Source organism: Mesoplodon bidens (assembly GCF_964165515.1).
Source record: "Mesoplodon bidens genome assembly, chromosome: 19".
Classification (NCBI taxonomy): domain Eukaryota; kingdom Metazoa; phylum Chordata; class Mammalia; order Artiodactyla; family Ziphiidae; genus Mesoplodon; species Mesoplodon bidens.
This window is the reverse complement of record NC_138179.1, coordinates 46,121,024-46,135,005: the sequence shown is the minus strand read 5'-3', so window position 1 is coordinate 46,135,005 and position 13,982 is coordinate 46,121,024. Positions and strand designations below refer to the sequence as shown.

Here is a 13,982-nt window from a genome sequence, read left to right as displayed (position 1 = left end):
ATAATAAGAAACATATCGTATATAAAAAATACTATGTATTATATATACATAATACTATATAGTAAATATATACACAAAATAAAGTATTATGCATACACAATGGGCAGAGGTGAAGTAAGGTACCAAAAGCAGAGGGTCGTTTATGATAAGCTTTAGGGCTCCTATCCCGAATACATTTGCGGCTCTCTGCAGTAGACTGTGCCTTCTCCTGATTCCTCCCTGCTTCACAACCGCTTCCCTCTCAGGTCACCGGGAGCTGCTGGTTGCCTAACCTGGAGCTCTGAGCTCTCTCTGTCCTGGACACTGACACCCAGGCTCCCCTCTGCTGTTGCCTTTCTCTCCTGAGAGCATTTCTCAGGTCACCTCATTTGTTTCCTATTTGTCCAATGTCTTGGGGATGGAAGGGCGGGTAGAAGAGTGGAGTCCCTCATCAAATGTGGGAGGCAGAGGGACTTCCCTGGGGGTCCAGTGGGTGAGACTCCACGCTCTCAATGCAGGGGGGCCCGGGTCCGATCCCTGGTCAGGGAACTAGATCCCGCACGCATGCCGCAACTCAAAGTCCGCATGCCGCAACTAAAAAGGATCCCGCATGCTGCAACTAAGACCCAGCGCAGCCAAAATAAATAAATTAAAAAAAAACAAAAAAAACCTGGGCGGCAAAGGCTGAGGACCTGGCCCCCCTTCCCTCTGGATCCCCTCCAGACCCTACTTCCTGGTGTCTGATCCTCGGTGGCTTAAAGCCATGGTTTCCAAACTGCAGGTCACACAAGGCATCATTTCAGGGAGTCGAGGCCAGTGCTTTAAAAAACTGAAAGAGAATAGAAAGAAAAATAGCAAAATGCATCATATATTAAGGTTAAGTGTTGTTGGGAAATATATATGTATATATATATTTTTTTAACTGTGTCACAGTCAAAAAGTTTGAAAAACATAAAGTGATGAAGAGCAGTCTTGAGACAGCGGTCCAGCCAGAAGGCCCCATCCCCTTTCCAATTCTGGGCTCTTTCTCCCCAGACCAAACCAGCAAACCAGAAGAATGATAAAAAGGAGAGTAGGACTCTGACCCCTCACGGTGACCAGTTCACTCCTGATGGATCTAGAGGGCTCCACGTGGGTTCCGGAAACGATCCTAGCTTGACATTGGAACCATATAGCATGGTCTTGCTCCTCAACTGTGAATTTCAGCGTCACAAAATTCTGGTTCTGGGAAGTTTTTTCTCTTTTTTGCTTGACACCTTTTACATTTAGTTCGAATTTTTCAATTGTGAAATGTATTGGAGCCTTTTCCTCCGGGACAGAGCAGTTGACCATCACGACCCCGCCTTCTATGACCTCCTTCTTGTCCAGCGTCACCCTGGGATCGGACACTCCTTTGGGGGAAGAGAAAGTCCGTTAGTATGTTTGCTCCAGTGGCACAAGCATCCCTCAGCTGAGTCACTGTGGCTGACCCATCGGAGGGTTCTTTTGTTTTGTTCCCAGAACCTCAGTGCTACCTACCAGGTAATTATTGAGCGAGTATGTTTCCAGCACCGTACCAGGTACGGTATATTTTATATTTGAAAAATATAAAATATGTTTAAGATGTGGTTGGTGCTTTCAATGTTTATAACTCCATTGGGAAGGCAATCATCCCAACTGATAGAGTTAAAAACAAAACAAAACAGCCAGTATTTATGGATATTATTGTGATTGTTGTTATAATTTATTGAATGCCTACCACAAGCTAGGATTGACTTTATATCCATGACCCAATTTTCTAATTCTCATAATAAAACTCTTGGGTGGGCAGGAAAGAGAAAAGTATGCCCATTTTACAGATGAAGAAGGTAATACTCAGAGAGGTTCAAGACTCATCCAAAAGCTCACAGCCGTCAAGCCCCAGAGCTGAGACTCGACTCCAGGTCTGTGTGACTCCAGAGCCAGAGGTTGGAGGGCCAGGGGAGAGGAGGGAGGCGTGGCCTCTCAGTTCAAAAAGCAAAGCTGAAAATAACCAAGCATCAGAGTGTGTCATAGAGACAGTGAGCAGTCGGGAAAGGAGGAGGCCCTCTTTGCCTGGGGGGATCAGAGAAGATCCTAGAAAGCAATAGGGCCTGAGAGGAATCTTGAAGGGAGGGGGTTATTTGGACACATGAGGTGGGATGAGGGCTAAGGACAGGCATTTCAGGGCGCACATGTGCATGGGGATCTGCTTGTGCCAAGTGATAGCAGTGGCTTTTCAGGAGGGCCGTCCGGAGTCAAGGAAGGGCTGGAGGGGAAAATACAATGGGTGATGAGCCAAGGTCAGATTCGGGGGAGCCAGGAGAGCCTGGCAGAGACTAGATGTCCCATCCGGGCCCCGTGGTCTGGGGATCATGAATTCCACCTTGGAGTCAGACAGACTTGCTTGTATCCTAAAACTGCCTCTTCCTGGATGTGCCACCTCCCCCAGTCACCTACGACTCATGAACCTTTTTTCTTGACCCACCCAGGTCAGAGATGGAGGGCTGTCCTCTTGGGAAGGAGATCTGTACTGTGTTCTCACCACTGCTGTTACTTCTGGTGGCAGCTGTTTGAAAAGGTGTTTCCCTGCCCCACACGAGGTCCGCAAGGGACGGGGTCATGTCTTATTCATGGTTGGGTCCTCAGCCTGGCTCAGAGTGGGCACTCGATAAATGGTTGATGAATGAATGAATTGCCTTTGGTCTACTTCAAAACCCTATCATAATAATCAAGAGAACTGTGGAGTCAGATAGATCTTGGTTCTCATTCTGGCTCTGCCTTCTATGGGACCAGTCCACCCAACCTCTCCGAGCGCCAGCAGCCACACCTGTACATGGGAGGGACCAGGCTTATCTGCCAGTGCAATTGCAGGAGGAAAACATGTGTAAAGCACTTAGAACTGTTTATCTCATGAGGGCCTGATAAGTGATATTTCTTATTACTGGAGGTAATGATAGTATGAATGACTATTTTGATCACAGAAGTGAGCTCAAAAGTGCAGAAATGACAGTTATGTCAGCAGCTGTCAAGGAGGCACAGGGCTGAATTCACACACTGTATCCATTAAATCATCCAAGTTTGCCAGCGCATTTCTTTTCAACGTACATTTCCCAAACTCTTGGCCTGCCAATCTTTCCTCATCACTAACGTGAATACCTAGACCTGTTGGCTCCTCCCCTGTCCGCAGTGGAGATGGAGGAGGGCTGGTCTGCATCCCTGTGGCTGTTGCCCCTGGTGACACAAAGGGATGTCTGGCCAGCTGTGCCCCGACAGACCAGAGGACACCCAGGGAGGAACTGGCCTGGGAGGTGAGGCAGTCACGTTCTCCCGTGTGAGCCTCAAAGCCTGACGGGAAGGTGGCCAGAGGTTGTATACTTTTGAAAGGAAAACGCCCCCAAACACTTGCCCACTGGTTCTTCCTGCTTCTTGTTTGATGAAAGGGTTATTTCTTTCTAAGGATGGTCTGGGCAAGCACCTCGCACACGACGGGCCATTCATTCATCCAACACTCCATCATTAAGAAGGCTTCATCTGCTACCCATTTAATCCTCAAAACAAAACAACCGGGACTTCCCTGGTGGCTCAGTGGTTAAGAATCCGCCTGCCAATGCAGGGGACATGGGCTTGAGCCCTGGTCCCCGGAAGATCCCACATGCTGTGGAGCAACTAAGCCCGTGCACCACAACTACTGAGCCTGCACGCCTAGAGTCCGCAAGCCACAACTACTGAGCCCATGAGCCACAACTACTGAAGCCCGTGCGCCTAGAGTCCATGCTCCGCAACAAGAGAAGCCACCCCACAGCAATGAAGAGTAGCCCACGCTCACCGCAACTTGAGAAAGCCCATGCGCAGCAACGAAGACTCAATGCAGCCCAAAATAAATAAATAAATTTATAAAAAAACCAAAAAAAAATCACAAAGCAAGCTTCAAGGGTACACGCAGATTCCCAGTGATCTCTATTTTAGAGACAGGACATGAAGACCTGTCTTCAGGAGGTCGGAGAATTTGACCGAGGGGCACTCTGCTGGGTTGGCAACCTCTTTCTCAGCCTCTGCGCTTTCACTCTTATGCTACATCCCTTTTCTCTGTCCCACTTCACCATCAAGCAAATTCCCACACGATCTTCTATATCTGGACCCAGTGTCCCTTCTTCCAGGAAGCCGTCCCTAACTTCACTAGGCAGAATTGTTTCCTCCCACCGCTGAGCTCCCAAGGCGCTCAGATCAGATGACCGTTGGACCTCAATGATTTGTTTACTTGTCTCTCTTCCCCACAGGACTGTAACTGCGTCCAGAGCTAGGACCTGTCTGATGCATTTTCGTGTCTAGCATCTATTTTTTTTCCCTGACTTGCAGCCTTGGGACATGCTTCTTGAAGGAGTAAATCAATGAATGAATGGATGGATGGAACTCTATGACCCAAATTTCCCACAATGATATTTCTCTTGTTTTTCCATCTCTATTTCTACTTGCTGTTTTCAACTGTTTAACTTATTCCACAGTCATTTATTGAGTGCCTACTATGAGCCAGATTTTTGTTTGTTTGTTTGAGATACAAAAATAGACCAAACACCATCTTTTCCCTCAGGATCTCATAATCCAGAAGGGCAGACAGATATGTGAGAAAGTTGCAATATCGAGTGAAATAGTAATTGCCGCTTATTGGAAACTCATTATGTGCTGGAAATTGCACTAAGCTCTTTACTAACAGGATATCTTTTAATCCTCTCAATAACTTCCTGAGCTCGTTAGTATTATTATCTCCATTTTACTGATGAGAATTTTAAAGTGTAGAGAGGTTAAGGACTTGTCCAGATTGGAATCTAGGCAGAGTGACTGCAGAATCCAGAGTCAACACCCAGTCCCATGACCTTGATACAAATACCACTGAAGGCAGAGAGAGCATAAGAGCTGTAAGGACTGGGACCATGGGGGAGATCAGTTTTGTTTGGGAAAGTGTCAGAGAAGAGATCACTGAGTTGAGTGTTGAAGGAGAAATAGTTCACGAGGAGATGAGATGAAGAGGGTATTCCAGGGAGAGAAAAGAGCATGTGCAAAGGCATGGAGGTGAGGAACAGCCTGGTGTACTGGGAGCATGTCTAATGCCTGCATTTCCAGGTTAGGAAAATGTCAGGCAGATGAGTGAGACGGATGATGGCCGGGCAGGTAGGTCCGGCGTTACGACTCAGTCAGTCACCATTCTGGCTCCTGCATGTGTTCACGCTTCACCTGCCTGAGCTGTGTTCCATTCCAGGGACTCACCTCTCACCAACACCTGGTACTCCGCAGTCGTTTTCTCCTTGTTGTTCAGGATCACAGTGCATTTATATGTCCCTGCGTCATAGACCCGGGCTTGGGCGATAAAATAACTCTCTGTGTTCTCCATGGAGGAGACGTTGTGAAACAGCACGTCATCCTTATAGAACAGCACCTGGTGCTGAGGCTTGACACTCGAGGTGGTGCTAACATCCACAACACACTGCAGGGTCAGGTTCTCCCCGTTGTGCACCTCCTGCTTTGGCAGGATCTGCATCTGGATGCTGTTGATGGTGAAAGCTAAAGGCCAAGGCAAGGAGAGCAGACACACCTGTTATCTCAGAAACAACGTCACCCCATCAGATTGGTATCATCACATCCACGCAGTATAGTTTCCAGGGGTCCCAGGTGAGTAGTGACTGTGTGTGGCGGGTCAAGCACGAGGCAGCTGATACTAAGCTGCTCATATTCCCACCATGACAAGGTGGCAGTCTTCGGAGTGTGACAAATAAAACATATCCATAAGATGTATGCAGCCTGTGAGCTGCCACATGGTGGCCCCTGGAGAGAGCATAGGATTCAAGCAGACAAACGTTCAAGTCCTGGCTCATCACTTACGGTGTGACCTTGGGTGATTAACCTCTCTGAGCTCAACGTTCTCATCTATAAAATGGGGTTATAATGCCTACATAGTAAGTTGTTGTAAGACTTACAGAAGAGGAGCAGGAAATTACCCAGTGATTTCCTGGGTATACCAGTGCCTGGTACACGGTAATTGCTTGATAAATGATAGCTACCACCATTCCGAAATCACATGCTCACGTCCAGGAACCGTCCCCCCAACCCCACTCCACCCACCCACCCCCGCCTGAACAAACTAGCACAGTCTCAACTGGTGTTTTCTAGCTGATGAAGTCAGAAGCCTCACCAGATGGATGAGAACTTGAAACCACTTTTTCTCATGCATCTTGCTTCCCGTTTTTGCTCTGGCTGCTAAAAAGTATAGGCCCCAAATTTTACCTCTAGCAACCTTTGGGATGCATTTTTCTGTGCTAAAAGAGTCACCGTTTTATCTGACTGCCATATTTTCCTCTCATTCTGATTTCCTTATTTATTTTATCCTATTGAACAATAATACATATTTTTTATAAGTGGTCTCAAATCATTTTACAAACAAAAAAAGGTATAGCAAGGTGGCTGGCCAGAGATACTGGCAAAAAATCGTCTTTCTTTCTCTTTTAATAACGTCAAACTGTTTTTGAACACCTTAGCATTTAACTTGTCTATAATATGTCTCAGGTTTTAAACGGAATACAACAACCATCCTTGTGCCTTTTCTTCTGAGCAATCAATTTAACAAAAAATGGCATCTGATTAGTCATGAGACGAAACAAGATGATTGTTTAAATTTATTTCTTACAGCAGTAATCTTTAGAATTCCCTTTTCTGTCTTTCTGTATTCCTTATTAGCTCCTGGTCTGAGGAGCTTGCTGGGGGAGCTCTCGGAGCAGAAGTTTCTTTGAACCATGTTTAGTTTCCCATCGATTAACACGTCCCCTTCCCAGGTAGGGACAGGCAAGTCTCCCTATTCCTTCAGTACCTCCTTCTTCACTTTACGCCCTGCTGTTTAGTACAGTGATTCTATCAGGAGATGGTAAAGAGCAGAAGATGAGTGCAGAGTCAGACTTCCTGGGCCAGATCCCATCTCTGCTCACAAACTGTGTGGCTTTTAGTAAGTTACTGAGCTTCTCTGAGCCTCAGTTTGTTTATCCATAGAATGGACATAATAACAGTAAGTGTAAATGAGAACCTGAGTTTAAATTCTTGGAGCACAGTTCCTGGCACAGATGAATTGCCTGCAAAATGTTAGCTAGATTCTGTCAGTCACAGATATAATACCAGCTCTTGAGTCTTGGGGTCTCTAAAAGTCTTTCTTGAAATCATATTTCTAGTCAATTTTTTCAGAAAAAAAACAAACAATTTTTTAATTTCCCAGGTGAATTACAGAAACTTCTCCAGACTCCCGGTGTTAGTCATCCCACTGTGTTGGGCTACTTTAGTGTCATCATGCTGAATGAAATGCATACCCATGGCTGGTACACCCCAGACTGGGACACAGAACTAGGTACAGGAAGAAAGCAAGTCAGGCACACCGGTCCCAACTCCTGATCCCACAGTCATTAGCTGGGTGTCACTGGGAGTTACTTAACCTCTCCAGGCTACCACCTCTCCTCCTATAAAGTAGGAACACTAATACTTGCCTTCCCTGGTATTTTAATCTTGAACAATGATGGAACCAAGGTGGCTGAGAGCACTGAAGGGGCAGGTTTGTATTGCCCGATGCCTGGCCCCTGACTGACACCTCCTTCCTGCTTCCTCAGCACCATTCATTCAGCAGACATTGAAGGGGGCGTCTCTGTGCCAGGCACTGCACCCAGTACTGGGGGCTCAGAGAAGGGTAAGATTGGCACAGTTTCTGCCCACCTAGGGCTCATAGTCTGCATTTCACAGTTCTTCCCTATTCCAGGCCTTCTAGCCTCAGCACCAGCCCTGCCTGGGTCTCCTACCGACCATCCCGAGGGAGCTCTACCACTGTTTAACAATTTTAAAGCAAACTTGGCTAAAGCATCAGGTAGCAGTTTTTTAGAGAGGATGATGTGCACTAGCACAAGACGCTTCCGCCTACCTTGCTTTTCTAAGCAAATCTAATATACATCTGCTTAATAAATTAACGCAGCTGATTCCCTGGTAGGAACCACACACTTCCATGGCCAGCGGGAGCAGACAAGGAAGAAGAAAGGAAGGCAGGACATGGGATTTCCCTGACAGTCCAGTGGTTAGGACTCCGCACTCCCACTGCAGGGGGTACGAGTTTGATCCCTGGTCGGGGAACTAAGATCCCACATGCTGTGCGGTGCGGCCAAAAGAATTAAAAAAAAAAAAAAAGAAGAAGAAGGCAGGACAGGAGAAGGAAAAGCATTTTTTAAAATTATTCAAGGGCTTCCCTGGTGGCGCAGTGGTTGAGAGTCCGCCTGCTGATGCAGGGGACACGGGTTCGTGCCCCGGTCTGGGAAGATCCCACATGCCATGGAGCGGCTGGGCCCGTGAGCCACGACCGCTGGGCCTGTGTGTCCAGAGCCTGTGCTCCACAACGGGAGAGGCCACAACAGTGAGAGGCCCGCGTATCGCAACAACAACAACAACAAAATTATTCAAGATACAGGGCTTCCTTGGCGGTTCAGTGGTTAAGGATCCCCCTGCCGATGCAGGGGACAGGGGTTCGAGCCCTGGTCCGGGAAAATCCCACATGCAGCAGAGCAACTAAGCCCATGTGCCACAACTACTGAGCCTGCGCTCTAGAGCCCGTGAGCCACAACTACTGAGCCCGTGCGCCACAACTATTGAAGCTCATGCACCTAGAGCCCATGCTCCACACCAAGAGAAGCCACTGCAGTGAGAAGCCCGAGGGCACCGCAATGAAGAGTAGCCCCTGTTCGCTGAAACTAGGGAAAGCCCACACGCAGCAATGAAGACCCAATGCAGCCATAAATAAATAAATTTATATTAAAAAAAAATTATTCAAGATACGGATCCCAGCCCATTGACTTGATGCAACAGAACAGCAGCCTAGATTTTATCACCATGACCACCACCCTTCTGGTATCCAGCCTTCAAGACGTGCCCCCGTGAGCCTTGCCTTCTGCTATCACACCCACATATGGTCCCTTCCCACATCAGACCAGGGTTGGTCTTATGACCAACAATACAGCAGAAGTGCCAGTAGGTGACTTTTGAGATTAGTTTATAAAAGACATTGCAACTTTCATCTTGGTCACTCTTTCCTTTTCTGGGATCATTCACTCTGGACAAAGCCAGCTGCCATGTCATGAGCGCCCCTATGGAGAGACCCACATGGTGAGGAACAGCCTCATGAGTGGGCTTAAAAGCAGATTCCCCAGCGTCAGACAAGCCCTCAGATAACTGTAACCCTGACCAACATTTTATCTGCAATCTCCTGACAAACCCTGAGTCAGAACCACCCAACTAAGCCATTCCCAGATTCCTGACCCTCAGAAACTGTGAGATAATAAATTGTTATCTTAAGCCACTAAGTTTTGGATAATTTGTTAAGGAGCAATAGATAACAAACACACCACCCAACCTTCAAATATCTCTACCTGACTGATGTAGAGAACAAATGTATGGACACCAAGGGGGGAAAGTGGCGGGGGTGGGGGGGGCTGGTGGTGGTGTGATGAATTGGGAGATTGGGATTGACATGTATACACTAATATGTATAAAATGGATAACTAATAAGAACTTGCTGTATAAAAAAATATAAAATTCAAAAATTCAAAAAAAATCTCTACCTGATTATTAGGATAATATGGAAAATATTATCCTCTTTGTGAATAAACTTTCCAGGAACAGCCAGTAGTGAGACCTGTGTGTAGGTCTCACTATTTACACGATAGAGTGATTGCTACAACCCGGGCCTCCCGGAGGTTCACAGATGGGTGTCAGGGGGCCCATGAATCACCTCTGATTATGTGCAAGTATGCGTTTCTTTGGAGACAGGACACAAAATGTGCAGAACTGTAACGGAAGGACGGGGTTGTAGAATAACCTAAAGAGGCCAGATCTTTTCAACCTGGAGAGATGAGGGGCTGATGGAGACGATCCAAGTAACAAAGTCACCACAGCACAGATAAGCCACCTAGGGACCACAGCGCCAAATCCCCAAATTCTAAAACAAAGGGACCTGCTTCCCTCTACCTCAGGCTACCCGTCAGCGGATGCTGATGCTCCAGGGAAGATGAGACATCATGACTCAGCCAGCCACTCGGCCCTCAACCTGGAAATGACTCAGAAAGAAAGGGGGGAGTAGGTAGAGAAGGAGGGGCCCCCCATCCTTGTCAGGAAAATCCAGGGAGCCATGAAGCATGGAGGCTCTGATGAACTGCAGTGCTCAGCATGGAGTGTGCTGACCCAGCTCATCTGAATCTCAAGTACCTCCAAGTTCAGTTCGAGTCCCTTTCAGTGAGACATTTCTTGAGCACCTGTGCCAGGTGCTGGGATTACAAGGTGAATAAGAAAGCATCCCTGCTGTCCTAAACTGTGCAGGCTGGTGGGGACCCAGATAGCTGGAGTACAATCATGTAAGCACCAGGAGGAAGGGTTGCCCAGGAGAGGCCAAGGGAAGCCTGAAGGAAGTGACCCCTGAACTGAGCCTTGGACCAGGACAGGAAAGGGTGGTGGGGTGCTCGGGGCAGGAGAACAGCATGTACCACGGCACAGAGACATGAGAAATCAATGCATTCTGGGCGCCAGTGGTTACAGGAGACAGGGTATGAGGCTAGAGGGTCCAGGGGGCCAGGTAGGAGGGGGCGGAACAGAGAGCCTTGCCCACTATGCTGACAAGCTGGGCCCTGTCCTGAGGGTTTTGCCGGGGAGGCAGTAACAGGATGACACTGGAGCTTTAGAAAGATCACTGTGGGCTGGAGGAGAGACTGGAGGCCTGTAACAACCTGGACGATGGTTCAGGTGAAAGCTGATGCAGCCTCTGCTCAGGCAGATGCAGTGGTGCTGAGGGGAAGGGGTGGACTTGAGAAATATTTAGTGTTTGCAAAAGGACTTGTTTTTGGGGATGAAGAAAATGTTCTGGAGCTAGACAGAGGTGATGTTTGCACAACATCATGAACGTACTAAATGTCATTAATAATAACATTTGTAATATGTATTTTACTTGTTTGATTGGCTATGGGGATTGAGGCAAAGAGTGGAAGATAAGGTTCCTGGATTAGGTACCCAGTGGGATATGGGTGCCGTGGGCTGACGGAGACAAAGCCAGAGAAAGATAAGGGCAGAGACAAAGTCCCGGTGGCGCAGCTGGTCTGAGGGGCCCAGGGGACCACTAGGAGATGTCAACCACTGGCCCCGTGGGAAGCTTGATGGTCGGGGGAGTGGCCAGAGCTGGAGTGGACTAGAGGGTGGGCATGTGGAGGTGTACAGAGCGGGGGGGTTGAGCTTCAGAGAGGATGAGACCCTGGGAAAGTCCAAGTCTCCCGGGGGATAAAAGGAGGGTTTGTCAGAAAGGTGGGAGAACACCAGGGAAGAAGGTCTACGAGGCCAAAGAAAGAGGCTCTGTGCTAACACCGGGGTCCCGAAGGCTAAGGGCTGGACATGTCAATGGCATCTATGAGAGGGTTCTCGTGGCAGGGAGACGTGGGGGCCAAGGCCAGACCTGCTAGGTAGGGGCGTCTGAGAGGTGAGGAAGCGGAGACAGTGATTAGAGACCAGGCTTTGGAGAAGTTTGACTGAGGAAGGGAGTGGGGCACAAGATAAATGGGGGGGTCAGGGGAGCGGTCGGGGGGGATTGTTTGTGATTTATCTTTTTCCTAAAAAACCAAGAGCAACCAATCATGTTTGTAGACTGAAAGGAAAGAATAGATACTAAAAGTGGGGTGGAGGCTGAATAAAGACAGCGTGAGATCCTGGGGGAGGAGGGTGATGCCAGGGATGGGCTCGGAGCCCAGGTGGACAGGCTGGCCCTGCCCCACCATGGGATAGACACGGCCTCTGAAGCCAGGAGGGAAGTCAGGAGGACGGGTGGGGAGGAAGATAAGCCTGAAGCCGGGGCAGGGCGGGAAGTGGAGGGAGTTCCCTCCAGACAGCACTGTGTTCTAGGTGAAGAGGGAGCTGAGGTCATCTCCTGAGACTGGCCGGCTGGGGTTGGGCGGGGGCCCGAAGTAAAAGGAGAGCAAGGGCCAGGACGGACCGAGCACCTCAGCCGTGGAGTTAGGCCACGAGGAGCAGGCTGGCAGGTCATGCACGTGCAACGTGGTCCTGCGTGGCCTGAGCAATGTGAGACCTGGGTCCCAGCCCCCACTCTGCCAGCACCCCGTGGTGACCTTGCACAGGCACCTTGCGTAAAACAGGTCAGAAGCCTGAGGAGGGAGTAGGAGAGCCTCCCGGCTCTGGGTCCTGCAGCTCTGAGGTCTCCCCCGAAGGTACGAAGACCTTTCTCTAGGAAACCTGGGCAGGGAGCGATTTACTGCCCCGTGAGGACGAGGATGGGAGATTGGAGCAAGAGAAGCAGAAGCCCAGAGGCACACGTGTTGGCAGGGTGTGGTCCGGGCTACAGCAAGGGCACAGGGGCTGGAGCGAGGGAGGTGCAGGAGCCATGATGGTGGGTGAGCTAGAACCATAGTAAACCATTATTTACTAATCACCGCACGCTGGGCTGGCATATCACCTCTTTTTATCAAATCTCATCTCATACTGATGCATCACCCTCATTTTACAGATTGGGAAAAAGGCTCAGAAAGACAGAGTAACAGTGGCTTTAAAGTTGTTTTTTTTTTTTTTTTTGCGGTACGCGGGCCTCTCACTGTTGTGGCCTCTCCCGTTGCGGAGCACAGGCTCCGGACACGCAGGCCCAGCGGCCACGGCTCACGGGCCCAGCCGCTCCGCGGCATGTGGGATCTTCCCAGACCGGGGCACGAACCCGTGTCCCCTGCATCGGCAGTCGGACTCTCAACCACTGCGTCACCAGGGAAGCCCCGACTTTAAAGATTTGAGTCAGGCCTATGGCTTCAGGCTCCGGACATTCGGGTTTTGGGAAGGGGAGGTTCTGGTGCTGATGTCCTGCTATCCGGCTCTTTTTGGACAAGTCAGTTGTTTCTCTGAGGTGCAGAGATATCATCAGTCAATGAGGTTGATTATGAAGATAGTGGACATCCTGCCTCCATGGGTTGCCATGGGGATCAAACACCCATCGAAGCACATGGACACACGCACAGGAGACCTGCCAGACCGGCTTTGCTAAGTGGCCAGCACGAGCCCTCTCCATGCAGAGCTACTGCTCCAAGCCTTGGCTCAACAAACCAGTGTCACCCACACACATCATCTCCAAATAGCTGAACAACTGTCTGCAACCCAGTCACCCCGACTCTGCGTGGAATGAAGTGACCTCTGACAAGGGGATCCTGTTCTGTGGGCTCTCCCTCTATTCAGCCCCCAGACCCAGCCCAGTCCCCTCCTTCACACGGTCCAGATGAAACAAAACAAAACCTGCGTATCTATTTGTGTGTGTGGGCATGTGTGTGTGTGTGTGTGTTGCACGGCCGTACAGCACGCAGGATCTTAGTTCCCCGACCAGGGATCGAACCTGTGCCCACTACAGTAGAAGCATGGAGTCCTAACCACTGGACCACCAGGGAATTCTCCAAACCTGCTCATCTTAATGATTCAAGATTAGCTCTAAAGTGGATGACAGACCAGATTTCAAAGACAGGCAGAAGCCCCACTTCCCACGTCCAAGCACAAAATATTGCAGATATCATCGTAGCCTCATGGGTAGATGGGAAATGATATCTCATCTGTTTTAGATCATTTAGGAGAAAAAAAAGTCACAACAACAATTTAAACTATGTTCTGACTTTGGGACTTCCCTGGTGGTCCAATGGTTAAGAATCCACCTTCCAGTGCAAGGGATACGGGTTTGATCCCTGGATCTTACACGGGTAAGGTCCTCAACTAAGCCCGGACGCCACAGCTAGAGAGAAGCCCCGGCACCGCAAGGAAAGATCCTGCATGCCGCAACTAAGACCCGACGCAGCCAAAATTAAATGAATAAATATTTTTTTAAAATAACTAAATAAACTACGTTCCGACTTCATGAATTTAACAAACTGATTATATCTCGTTTGTGAATAAACAATCAGGGATAGGGTAGGATATGAAAA

General features: G+C 48.9%; 1 protein-coding gene across 2 annotated transcripts in view; it reads right to left on the bottom strand.

Moving 5' to 3' along the window:
- The window catches only part of PECAM1 (platelet and endothelial cell adhesion molecule 1), a 53,770-nt gene that overhangs the window by 39,117 nt on the left and 671 nt on the right, over nucleotides 1-13,982 (bottom strand). For both annotated transcript variants that reach the window (XM_081219728.1, XM_081219727.1), the window contains exons 3-4: nucleotides 5,242-5,535; nucleotides 1,065-1,370 (exon numbers count right to left, since the gene is read on the bottom strand). In XM_081219728.1, the coding sequence (XP_081075854.1) occupies nucleotides 1,065-1,370; nucleotides 5,242-5,535 (600 nt within the window). The remainder of the gene's footprint in view (nucleotides 1-1,064; nucleotides 1,371-5,241; nucleotides 5,536-13,982) is intronic.